Source organism: Mustela lutreola, chromosome 6, assembly GCF_030435805.1.
Source record: "Mustela lutreola isolate mMusLut2 chromosome 6, mMusLut2.pri, whole genome shotgun sequence".
NCBI classification, from domain to species: Eukaryota; Metazoa; Chordata; class Mammalia; order Carnivora; family Mustelidae; genus Mustela; species Mustela lutreola.
Genome location: NC_081295.1, coordinates 63,818,466 through 63,832,320, shown reverse-complemented (window position 1 = coordinate 63,832,320; position 13,855 = coordinate 63,818,466). Strand labels below are relative to the sequence as shown.

General features: G+C 40.5%; 1 protein-coding gene across 4 annotated transcripts in view; it reads left to right on the top strand.

Annotated features, from left to right (window-relative positions):
* Window positions 1-13,855, top strand: part of ARFGEF3 (ARFGEF family member 3) — a 178,936-nt gene that overhangs the window by 52,431 nt on the left and 112,650 nt on the right. For all 4 annotated transcript variants that reach the window (XM_059177442.1, XM_059177441.1, XM_059177440.1 and 1 more), the window contains exon 5: window positions 12,923-12,991. In XM_059177442.1, coding sequence (XP_059033425.1) covers window positions 12,923-12,991 — 69 coding nt within the window. The remainder of the gene's footprint in view (window positions 1-12,922; window positions 12,992-13,855) is intronic.

Below are 13,855 nucleotides of genomic sequence, written 5' to 3'. Positions count from 1 at the left end.
GTCTTTCCACCAAATTAGCTAATGGCTGTGCGTGTGTGTGTGTGTGTGTGTGATAGAGAAGGATCGAGATTGAGATCAAGTTGGGGGGAGGGAAAGAGCATGTCATTTAATGTTAAGGTATTTTTCTATTTTACAAAAAAGCCAACCAAACACCTACAGAAAATACAGATGGAGAAAGAGCTGATGGCCATAGAGATAGACCTAAGGTGTCCATTTAGAACTCTGGTCTTACAGTGAGAAGGAGAGCGTGCTTTTAAATTATGTACCAACAAGGCAGTCAGTGCCTTGGTCTGGGAGAAAGAAGCAGACCAAATAAAGGGACTGTTTCTAAATTCCTCTCCATCATGTCCTAATGGAGGAGTCTCATACTGGCTCTTTATCCAATGGTTAGCTTTGATGCCCATGACTCTGGGCAGTGGGTCTTCCGGAGTGCCTCATGTGAGAAACGATCATTAGTGCAGCTTCAGGATGAAATGGTTAAATTGTCTTCCCCTCTCGTAACAAGGAGAAATCCCTTCTTAGTCTAAAGCTACTGAGACAATTTAGAAGATCTGCAGCAATCTCTGGTATTAAGGAAAAATCCAGTATTTGATAAAAACCATTTAATTTTAATGTACCATTGCTAGAGATTGTTCTGACTTATTTACAAACATATTATTTCTGTAATTAATGCAGAGGAGTTTGTAAAATATGTGGATCTGCTAAGTAAATGGTTCTTAAACCACCCATTTTCCTGCTGCTAAGACTGAATGATGATCCTCTTTTCCCACTTTGTAGACACACTGATAAAATTCTTACTAAGTTTTTCTCCCAGGTTTCTTTACTCTCCACTATGACTGCCTCAGAGAGACAATAAAAATATATGAAGAAGTAAGAAGCAAACACTGAAACCTTAGAAATACAATTTTCCTTTCAATAGTATGCATTATTTTTGAGATGAAGATATTTTCACATTATCTATTTTTTTAAGTGCCACAATTTCCAATGCCATGCCATTTGAATACATCTGAGAACAGTTCTGCTAAGTGTTTTTACAGATTTTCCTCATAATTTTTATTAAGCAAGTACAGATGGAGAGGCCTTCACTGTTCACTGTGGATGGTCCACAGTTTCTAGTAAAGTAGGGAGATCCTTCTATTGTTTCAGTCATTTATTCCTCAAATATTTTATTGTTTCTTGTGCGCCAAGCACTATGCAAGCCACAAAAGATCTTTGGTGAAGAAAATGAAACCAAAACCAAACAGAAACAGGGTCTGTTTGGAGGTTAGCAATGGAGATAGAAATCAATTAACACGTAAGTACACATATATTGTGATGAACACGAGGATAGAAAAATCTAGGGACCTAAAAGTATATTTCTAATAGTGCCTGATGGAGGACAGATGAAGAGGATGACAGAGAAGGCTATTCTTAAGTGACATTTAAAATAAATAACATTTAACATGAGGAGATGAGCCTGGGTGTTATACCCAACTGATGAATTATTGAACACTACATCTGAAACTAATGCTGGTGGCTAATTGAATTTAAATAAGCAAATAAAATGACATCTAAAGCATAAAGAATCAGACAAGAGGATAAGCCTGGAGAAAGGGAAGAAAAGATTGTTGTATTAATTAGAGTTCAGTTCACAGGGCAGAGGCTTATTTTCATTTTTTCACAGACTTAGGTCATTATTGGCTGGACCTCATGCTCTAAAATCCTTGTTTCTGGAATTTTGTGGTCCATGATGGTGTCCCATCCTCAGTCAGTGGTTCACACTCCAGCCACCTGGCAAGAGGATACTTCTGCTTACAACCTATTGGCCATGGATGTATGGCAACTTTCCATCATAAGGATGGCTGGGAAGTGTAGTCTTTATTGGGGCAGCAATGTGTCCAGAGTTCTGTTCTTGAAAACAAAGGGGACAATGTTGAACAATAACTGGCAGTCTTCCACAATCACATGTCACATGGGGATTACAGTCTGGCATATTTTCCCAAGAGGCAGCTGGCCCATCATCCCCTCTGTTACCTTTCTTCTGTCAGGGGCAGAAGAGGGTGGCCTTGTGTTCAGGGAGGTAGGAGTTTAGCCAAGGCCCAGGGGACTACCTACAGTGGGCCCTTTGGGGAAAATGCACATTATAATCTCTCCAAATGGTTACTCCTTAACTATTGGTCCAGGCATAACTGGAAAAGTTCACTAGTTAGTGAAAACTAATTACATGTTTTAGTATTGTTTTTATCCTTTTAGTGCCAACCAGAGCATCTGGCATATGGCTAACTAATTGCTTGTTAACTTAGTTATTGACAGATGGAGAGGTGAAAGTTTGACCATGAGGGTAAGCAACAAGCAAAAGGAATGAAATTTATGATGATAGATAATTAACCTGTGTGAGTTCACAAATGAGAAGGATTAACACAGATTCACACTTTAGAATGGAAGTAAGTTCCATTCTAAGATCCTTCTTTTTGTAGGTAAATTGAAGCTGTAATCGTCCAGTTACTTGTCTGGGCTTACACAGTGGTCAGTAGCAGGGTTACTTTTTCAGCTATTTATATTTTTCTGCAAAGACTTTGTAGCAAGGCTGGGACTTGATCTGGTCTCCAGATGTGTGCTATTGGATGGGTAGAGAAGAAAACTTCTCAGACTTGTATTTGAGTAAACTGCAAGGTCAGTGTGAGTCCTACAGCTTCTGAAAAATAATGGAACCTAATGAAAGAAGAACACTCTCTTGCAGTGGATAGAATCCCCTGAGGAACACTTAAGTGGCCAAGTGTGTCTGTGGGAGTAAGAGATGGCAGAGGGTAACTGTCCTATGAAACCATCATTAGGCTCTATTGTTTTTAAACTTCTTGTTACTTTTTCTTTGTTTCAAAATACCTGGTAGGAGAGTGGTAAGGGCACAGTTCTGGAGCTAGAACACCTGATGACCTTGGGAAAGGTGCTTCTCTGTTCCTCAATTTTCTGACCTGTAAAATGTGAAAAATGATGATGCATACCTCCTGGAGTTGTGCCTTCAGTGAGTTAATATGAAATAAGTACTTGTAACAATGCAGTATTGGGGTTGGTGTTAGCTTTCATTGTTGTTACAATTATTAGAAAAGAAGATGTGTAGCATAATAATAAAATGAATCCCTCTAAACTCATTAGAATTATGAACCAGAACATTAGAAATATCTTTGCTTTAGGAGTTTCTTCTTCCTATCTCTTTTCTTCCTCTATAGTCCTGCCCTCTATACAGCCTATAATGTAATTTTCTTTTGTCATAATGGAAGAATGTGTATTTCATCATATATTTCTGATTTCTAAATAAGGACTTCATCATATTTACTATTGTTGAATTGTAGCTTCAAAGAAGAATTCTGTAAATTCTGATTTATCAGTTGTACACCTACATATTATTTCGGGTCCTAACCATTTGCCATGATTCCACAGTCTACAGAAAACACCCCACCATTTACACCAATAAATTTCAGTTCCATCCTACTAGGCACAATTCATATGATTTGGATATTCTAGAAGAGCTTTATAATTATTAATTGTTAAATGTTTCACATATAGAGAATCAAGTTGGCTTTAGCCCTTTAAATACTATCTTGTGGAACTTCGTTGGTCATGTCTACAAGCATTGTTTATGATATTATCAAAAGCCTTGAGTATATATGAGCAGAAACTATCTGAGATGAGGTGCCCATCTAGGGAGAGTCTGAGAAGAAAAGAGAAGGAAGGAGTAAAGGTGTTATCTGGGATGTGCTCATGAAATTTACTTCTTAAACCATCAGCTGTGAGATTAGGTCAAAATAAGTTTGTTACAGACTAACCTAGAAAAAGATAATTCATTGAGCCTTTTGATTTGTTTTCTTTTAGATTTATTTGCATTGGTTTGTTCCGTGAATGTATTTTCATTACCAGCAATATATAAAACTTTGTAGGGTCAAAAGCCATGCATTCAAAGGCAAGTGCTCATAAACTAATTGGAAAGAGATCATGATATTTACCATAATTCAAAGTATTTGTGTATGTTGTCATAGAAGTGGAGTTGGAAAAATTCAGGAGAAACTACATTGAGCTGGGTAGATCAGCATTTCAAGGCGGGGATACTATTTGAGTGGAAGTTTGAAAGGTGGGTGTACAGAATTAAGACAATTTTTTTGGGAAGGCGGGCATTCTTGGTGGAGGAGAAAAGCCCCGTGGATTAGAAAGTGTAGGCTTACACTGGGATTCCTGAAGGTGGGTAAGCCATGAGGCTGGAATGTTAGGTTGAGGGAGATTCTCTAGGACCTGGTCAGAGGAAGCAGGAAAGGGACACTTCCAGAGCTGAGTGTTAGATGTTGAAGGTGCACAGGAAGAAGGAAGGGCTTTGCAGGATGGTCTGAAGTCAAAAGGCCTGAGTCAGAGGCACTGGTAAACTAGCTTATTGTAAGAGCCTAAGCGAGAAGTCCTGAGGATGTGAATCAGATTGCAGCAATAGGGAAGGGTCCTTAGCAACGCTGTGCAGACAGGTGCACCCACGTGCCCCGAGCCGATAGGGAGAGAAGCAGGAGCCGCAGTGACTGGCACTGGAGTAGGTGGTAAGTAGGCGGGAAAGGAAAAATCCAAGGTGATGATGGGACGAGGAACCAGAATTTCTGACTGAATGATGGATTTTAAGGATCCAATTTAAGAGAGACATAGTGAGTTCACATTGTCAGATATGAAAGAATCGTAATATTTTTAAAGGGTCATGTAAAGAAATACAAGGAGTTTAGCACTAGAGGCTTTCCAAAATGGAGAAAAGTTCACTGTAAATCCCACAAGGACGACTGGCTTTTGAATATTTGTTTCTAATCATATGTATATGTTCACAGTTATATTCATTGTGTATATAGACTTTTATTTCTTTTCACTTTAGATTATAAACATTTCCCAGATGGCTATATTTATTCTTTCAAGTGTAATTTTTTCTTCTTCAAGTGTAATTTTTTTTTAATTTTTATTTTTTATAAACATATAATGTATTATTAGCCCCAGGGGTACAGGTCTGTGAATTGCCAGGTTTACACACTTCACAGTGCTCACCATAGCACATACCCTCCCCAATGTCCATAACCCCACCCCCCCTCCCAACCCCCCTTCCCCCAGCAACCCTCAGTTTGTTTTGTGAGATTACAAGTCACTTACGGTTTGTCTCCCTCCCAATCCCATCTTGTTTCATTTATTCTTCTCCTACCCCCTTAACCCCCCCATGTTGCATCTCCACTTCCTCATATCAGGGAGATCATATGATAGTTGTCTTTCTCTGATTGACTTATTTCGCTAAGCATGATACCCTCTAGTTCCATCCATGTCATCGCAAATGGCAAGATTTCATTTCTTTTGATGGCTGCATAGTATTCCATTGTGTATATATACCACATCTTCTTTATCCATTCATCTGTTGATGGACATCTAGATTTTTTCCATAGTTTGGCTATTGTGGACATTGCTGCTATAAACATTTGGGTGCATGTTCTTCAAGTGTAATTTTAATGGTTATATAATTAGGAATTTGAGAGGTGGGGAAAGTATTATCTGTTTACCATATTGGAGATTTAATGACTTCCATGGAATTGCATATGCTCATTGATGATGTTGAGAAGTTGAAATTAGGGATGGAAACTTGGAGTAAATGTTGGCTCCAATGATAGATTTTTGAGTCTCCAGTTAGAGCAAGAAATTATAGGAACTTGCCAAGGGAGAGAATTTGGAGGAAAGAATAAGAATGGTTTATTTATTTGTTCAAGTGAATCAGCCAAGTTCATTATGATTTAATATGTACAAAGAAATTTTTTACAGTTATCACTTTTATAGTATTTCCTAGAATTAGGTGGTAAGGGCATATTAAAAAATATGAATGAATATCAGAATTAACTACTAGAGGCACCAAATCAAGGCCAGAAAAGACACAACCATATGCCATAATAATTAGAAATATTTTCCAAACTGGGTACTCAGGAACACTAGCAAAATATTTTCTAGGACTAAAAAAAATCTCAGAATAGCCATTTGCCAGAATGTGGGCAAGTTGAACCAGAAAGTGATTTCTCAAATTATCTGTCACTCAGCCTAAGAGAAGTCAGTTCAAGTCCTAAGGGGTAGAGGGTTCATGCAATACAATAATTTCATTTATTTTCTTTGAACCAAAATAAAGACTGGGGTCATAGCTCAACTACTTCTGTTACTTTCAGTCCAAAGTCTCTGAAACCTAATGAAGGGTCAGTGGATCTTTCCCAGATGCCATCTGAAAGTTCTGCATTCTAGCTTGGAGTCTTCTGGAAGAAGAGTAATAATATTGTAGGGTTTTTCCCCTATATTCACAGGGTGTGTGGGGTATAAGTGATCTAAAACAGTGGTTCTCCACTGGGAAGTATTTTGTACCCCAGAGAACATTTGGCAATGTCTGGAGATATTTTAGTTGTCACAGTTGGGATTGCCACTGTCATTGGAGGGGAGAGGCCGGGGTACTGCTAACACCCTACAACGCACAGGACAGTCCCCCAGAAAAAGAAGTAGTTGACCCAAAATGTCCATAGTATTGAGGTTGAAAAACTTCAATCAAAAAATAAGGGGGAAAATGCTTATTTTAGGCAGCCACATTTTACATTTAGATAATAAAGTGTACCCTGATATTTGGTATGTACTTTGTGACTACCCACAACCCCACTCTGATGGCACACGTTCTGCCATCTCTGGAAAAGAGTCTGCTTTGTTGCTTGTATTTCAAGTCCGTTTTTACTTCATGGCCAAGGCATACTGTCAGTGGTACACACCCATAAGGCTGCAGGGGCAGAATTGGGACATGTCCTGCACTGAATGGAAAGGCATTTGGTGGCTCAGAATCCCCATGCTCAACACTGAAGTTCCCATCCTTGTTTTTGCCATATTTGACAGAGTAAAAAAAGAACTGGAAGGTTTCTAAAGAGAAGGAATTATGCAATCATTTTTAATTTTCTGAAGTTTCATGCCAAGACATAGCAAAGGCCAGAAGGAAATGTGCATTAAGGAACAAAGTTAGATTTTCAGCCAGAACCTGAGCTGGGGTTTGAAATGCACTTGGCATTAAGAATTTGAAGAGAGTCTCCTCCTCTCCATGCACCAGGAAAGACAAGGCCTTCTGTGGGCTGTACTCAAGGTTTTAGCTACTTTTTTGAGCTCTGGTGGATTTTGTTTGGTTTGATTTATAAATAACATGTGGTATTTGGAAAAATGAAACTATAGTCACCTCAAGATGCACTCATATGTAAAGTAAGATAATTTTAATAGTTTAAGAAAGAGGAAAAGAAGAATTCCTTAGTATACCCCTGTGCCCTCAGTGGGCCTTGACTCCCCCAAATCAGCACATTTCTTGATGGAACCCATGTCTTCTTTCCTAGGATTAATTTATTAATAGTGTGTGTTGTAGTGTATTAAATTTAAAGGTCCATGAAAAGGTGAAAGTGGAATTACAGCTAGTATGCTCTGAGTTAGACCTTGAGAGGCTTGTCCAGAGGACAGTGATTTTCCCAGTCATAGTACCCATCACAATTTACTGCAACCCCTTATTTTATGATGGTCTTCAACACCAGGTGTTAGCTCTGCAAGATCAGGGGTCAGGGTGTCTTTTTGGTTCAGTACTATATGCCCAACACCAGCATTAGATCAGACCCCTAATAACATACCCATAAATAATTGTTGGATTCATGAATGGAAGCCTAAATAATGCAGCACATGGTTAGATGTAAAGTAAACACACAGTTGCTACCCATTAAGGTCAAGAACCACTTTCCACTCCAGTATTTGCAGGAATGGTCCTGGAGAGGACTCATTTGGAACCTTGGCAGAAATGAGATCTTCAAATCCTAAATCTTAGGGAAGTTACCATTTACTATGTTGACTGCAAAAGGTAGGTTCTCAGCAGAGCATAGCAGGAGGTCTCAGAAAGGAAAAAATGTTCCACGAGTCTCATGGGAGGTGGCCTCTGGTTAGGAGAGATGATTTTTTCCCTGTCCAGAGTGAGGTCCTGCTAGGTGGCTGGACATCCCTAAAGGAGGCTTACAAAATTCTGATCATCCTAACCAAGTCATCAGAAACTCTAGGATTCTTACCTTATGTGGTCATAAAACCGGCCATTTTGTGATGGCACACAATACCAACCTGATTCTGCCATTCAGATTCCCAGGATAATTGCCTTCTATATGACTGGGCTATCATAATACGTTGTCTACACATTTTACAATAATGACCAGGCACAAAGGTGCAGAGTCTCACTGAAACTCTGAGGGTCATCATTCATGTGGACTGTGCATCAGAAGGGGCGAGCTTGGGCCAGGACACCACACCTCCTGGGGCCTGGCAAGTTGCCAAAAACATGGTGGGCATCAAAAAGTCACACTTTACTCCTCTAAGAAGCTTATAAATCTAATGAGGCATAGAAAGGGTGCACAGGTTTAACTGATATGTCTAAGCTGCTCCAAAGAAATGTATAGAATATATGGACCATATCTTCTTTATCTTTTTGTCTGTTGAAGGGCATCTCAGCTCTTTCCACATTTTGGCTATTGTGGACATTGGGGTACAGATGGCCCTTCTTTTCACTACATTTGTATCTTTGGAGTAGATACCTTTTAGTGCAATGGCTGGGTCATAAGATAACTCTATTTTTTAATTTTTTTGAGGAATCTATGCACTGTTTTGCCAAAGTGTTTACACCAAATTACATTCCCACCAACAATGTAAGAAGGTTCCCCTTTCTCCACATCCTCTCCAACATTTGTTGTTTCCTGCCTTGTTGATCTTTGCAATTCTAACTAGTGTAAGGTGGTATCTCACCACTGATTTGAATTTGAATTTCACTGATAGCTAGTGATGAACATTTTTTCGTGTGTCATTTGTCTGTCTTCATTGAAGAAGTGTCTGTTTGTGTCTTCTGCCCATTTTTTGACATGATTATCTGGTTTTTCGGTGTTGAGTTTGAAAAGTTCTTTATAGATCTTGGATATCAGCCCTTGGTCTATAGTGTCATTTGCAAATATCTTCTCCCATTCCCGCCTTTTTGTTTTGTTGACTGTTTCCTTTGTTGTGCAGAAGGTTTTTATTTTGATGAAGTCCCAAAAGTTCATTTTTGCTTTGGTTTCCTTTGCCTTTGGAGACATGTTTAAATTTATGATCATAAACCTCTTTTTTTTTTTTTTTTAAGAGAGATTTTATTTATTCATTTGAGAGAGAGCAGAGGGAGAAGCAGACTCCTGGCTGAGCAGGGAGCCTGATAAGGGTCTCAATCTCAGGAACCTGAGACTGTGACTTGAGCTGAAGGCATATGCTTAACTGACTGAGCTACCCAGGTGCCCCAAAGTTTCAATACATCTTTTAAATTGAAGGGTTGCTTCTTGTACACCATAGCTATTTGATTATTGTTTTTTTTTTTTTTTTTTTTAATGATTGGGATTTCTCTCAGTCTTTGCAATGATTTTTCCCATTTCCTGGAAAACCTTGTGCCTGTTTTCCTTATCCTCATAGCTCCTCTATGGAGGCCATGCCAGCAAGATGAATTGTGAGACACTGCCAGTCACCCAAGTTCCCGCTGTTCAGCAACGACAACAACTTAGTCAATAAGCTTTACTGACCCTGTGAGGGATGTATTTTTAATGCACTTGCCCTCAGGGTTTTGTCATTCCTGTTTTCCTTAAGGCCAGTGTGTGGAGAATGTGAATCTGAACTTTCTGCCTACTCATGATGCAACAGAAATCAGATTCTTTGAATTCATTAGCTGTCCCCCAAATGTCCTAACCAGTCTTTGTTTTAATCCAGTGAATGAATGCTTACTAGGCATTGGGCACATCAGCCATTTCTCCACTGATTGTTTTTGATAAGTCATTTCTGTCTACTGAGTCATCCTTGCCAGACACTGTGCTCTTTATATAGACCATGTGAGTCATAGGGAGCATTGTCCTCCCTGTATTTAAAACCTTCTATGCTTCTGACACCAGAAACTCTACCTGAGCTTAAGGAGCTTTCATTCTCTTGGTTGTTCTTAGTTTTTGCAAATAACTCCACGGATCTTTGGATATTGGTGGCTAGACATGAAGTGTGGAAAGCCTTTTTTCAAAGATCTTTTGAACTCTTATCAGCATTAGCTTGGTCCAGGGATCCTCAGCTTCCTTCATACTGTTGCTAGGAGGCCTCATTCTATATTGACTGGCTTCCCTGTGGCAAAGGAAGTTGACCCTTCTCTGTTCCCCAGAGAACCTTGATTACCAAATACCACCGACTCAGTGTCCTTCATGAAGACGTCCCCATTGGTATTGCTCCCACTTCCCCCAACCCCTTCTGCCTGAAAGCATCTCTTGTCACAGAAAACTGCTTTGTTTTTTGAAAACTTCTTTCCAAATCCACTCCTGTGCACCTTGTATGGATGTACAGAGTAATGGAGGGCAGAAAGCTGATCACCAGTCTTCTAAGTAACAGTAACCAGTTTAGACAAATATTTGCCATTATTTTCACCTTGTAAAGTATTGCCAGTTGCCAGTCTTTATTGTAAATACTTAAAAAGCCAAGAGCCCAGATGGAAAAGCCATCTCCCAACTCCATGGACCACCATCTCTATCAGTCCCTCATAACCTCCCACTCACCTGCCAGGAATCACAGCAGGGGTAGCAATTCAAGAAAAGGAAGCTGTGTGACATAGCAAAAACTCCAAGTAAGACAGCACCATATAAGAAAGCCTTAAGGGTCTTTCAGGTGCCCAGTGGATGTTATAGTCTAATGGAAAGATTATCAATAAGTAAACCAGTTGTTTATGAGACTGGCACATGCTCTTAAGTCATGAAGCAAAGGGATGTGACAAACCAGTTAGAGGGTTTCGTTGTCAGAGGAGGACACCTCTCTGAGGGGGTTACATTTATGCTGAGACCTAGAAGAAGCCAACCAAATGAGTCACATGAGAAACAAATGCAGGAAGAGCCAAGGACAGGAGGGTTTCGGGCAAAGGTACCACCAAATACAGAGGCATTAGATGACATGGCCTCCTTCCAAGCCAAGTTAGGTCCTGGTGACACTGCTGTCTCTCCTCAGTTTTCATCACTTCTTATCTACCAAGCCCCAACCCGCCAAAATATTCATTAAACAGAAGAAAGCCTTTTCCCAGAAGGACTTAGGACAGCTGTTCCCACAATCTCTGTCAGCCTGCTTGACATGGGACGATTTTTATCTGGACTTGACTCTTGGGTGTCTGGCACCTTAAGGATCAAAAGACTGAGGGACAGACCTACAATGAACTTATCTAAGCTCATGACTATAAAGTTGGCAAAAATCCCCTTTTCCTTATTTAATCATGTACATATTTGTTTTCCCTGGAGGAGCAGCTGTTCCTAGGGTGGCCTGGCCAGTAACTAAGACTGAGGGATTAGGAGAGATTCCTTGTCCCATCTGGCAATTGCACTTTTTGCTATGCTGATTAGGTGTATATCCTGAATTAGGTAGATTTGCAAAGCTTCAGCATTCTTTCATGAATTGGACAGAACCAGATAAGAAGCCTCCTCAGGCAACCCCCACTGACAGCCCAAGCTGCTGGCAGGACCCAGGTGTTGGGTTTGAGATCAAGGAGCAGACACCAGCAGTTTTATCTCAGACTAGCAGGGAGAAAATTCACAGTGCCGCAAGTCAAAGGACAGAAAGCAAGAGTCTTGCCTCTTATCTACAAAATTAGAAGCAATTTTTAAAATGCTGCAGGCTTTTGTCCATCTGTTCTGTGATAGCTCTACAGATACAAAGTGAAAATTTTTAATGGTCGTTAAAGATCTTGCAAATGTCTCTAACTCGTTGTCTATCTTGTAGAGTAAGGGTCACCTGAGATGAACAATAAACGCTGGGCAGCATCTTGGGGGACGTTATAGGAAGGAAGAGGAAGTGCCTGCTAAAGGATTTCTAATCCCTTGGGGATTTGGGAGGGGAACAGGAACAGAAAGTACGATGATGTCTGGGTCTAGGAAGAGGACAGGACAGATTGCACGGTGGTTCAGGGCATGGAGTTCAATTCCTTGGGTTCAAATCTCAGCTGTAGTGCTTGTTACTTGTATGGTCTTAGGTGACTTAATCTTTCTAAGCATCAATTTCCCTGTCAGGGAAATAAGGACAATAAAATCATCACATTTACTGAAAGTATCAACCTAGGTAATTCACACACTGTGCATAGCACTGAGCCTGTTATTATCAGACGGACCTCCTAAAGTTACTGAGGAATGCTTTTTCTGGCCATTCTTGCAGTGGCCATTCTCTGCGGGGAGAGGGTAGCTCCCTTTACTTATAGTATTAGTCTCTGTTTTACTGAGCAATGTGCAGCCACTCATTAGAGAGCAGTGAGTAGCATGGGAAGAAACGTTAGATAAAGCAAAGAGCAGGGGTGCCCGGGTGGCTCAATAGGTTAAGCATCTGCCTTGACTCAGTTCATGATCCCAGAGTCCTGGGATCAGATCCTGCATCGGGCTCCCTGCTCAGCAAGGAGCCTGCTTCTTCCTCTCCTTCTGCCTGCCACTTCTCCTGCTTGTGCTCACTCTCTGTCAAATAAAAAAAAACTTTAAATAAATAACTGAGTAAATTAAAATAAAGCAAAAAGCAAAGGAGGCATGAAAACAGGGCTACACAAATGATATGTGAAATCATATTTCTGTTTATTTTTTAAATTTTTTTAAGATTTTATTTATTTATGTGACAGAGAGACACAGCGAGAGACAGAACACAAGCAGAGAGAGTGGGAGAGGGAGAAGCAGGCTTCCTGCCGAGCAGGGAGCCAGGAGCCAGATGCGGGGTTCATCCCAGAACCCTGGGATCATGACCTGAGCTGAAGGCAGACACTTAACAACTGAGCCACCCACGTGCCCCACGTTTCTCTTTATTTCTTAAATTTTAACCCCTTCTCTCTTCCTTCCTCATCTCCCGGTTGCTAAAGGTGTTACTCTGCATCACCTACACCCCGACATTCGACCTGAACGGGAGCGCAGTGCTGAAGATTGCAGAGGTGAGTAGTGCCCCCTCCTCCCAGTGAGCATGTGCTGTGTTCCCTGGCTGCCTGCTCACAGCTGCCTCCCCCAGGCTGGGAGAAGTCCAGGGAGGAGGGGAACTGAGGCCCAGCAGTAGGGTGAGACCTTCTCTGATCATTACCTTGGGGAGTTTCCACTAAAGAATTGATCTGTAGGAAACAGGCTGTGGGCTCTGTCACCCTTGGTCATAATGCTCTTCTGCATGCTTTGGTTTGCTTCATTTGAGGTTTTAAAATGGAAATAACAGTACTGGTTGTCCCAAAGCTTCTGTACCTAGGCGCTGCGCCTCCTTTTGCTTTCTGAGTCTATTTTTCTTAAGAATAATTGAAAAGCATTTGATTTTTTAAAAAATGGTTTTCAAGAAACCAGGTACGAGAGTGAAAGAGACGTTTATTGATGAAATTCCAGGCCCGTCTCCTAAAGCCCAATGAACACATTTTGTAACTATCATTGGAAAGCCTTCTCTTTCCCATCTGTGTTGCAGGCTAGGGAACTGTGTGCCTTCCAGCACTCCCAAAAGTATGTCCAACAGAATTCTTGGCTTCTCCAGTGCCTGGCAGATGCCTCTGGCTTTTGGAAATGTCAACATTCCAAAGCTATACTTTAATACACTTAGAATAATTTTCCTTCCATTTCTTGAAAAGAGTATCTTCAGGATTCATGTGTTTTGACAGGAATACATGTGCAGACCTCAAAGAGGCAATGATAATCTGAATTCTGAAATTAGGAAGAAAAAGCTCAACTGTCAGCACTCAGGGGTATACATGTTTTTTTATAGAAATGATCATCATTTCTTGAGTATACCAGGTAGAAATGTAGCATTTTGGACATGTTTTCTTTTT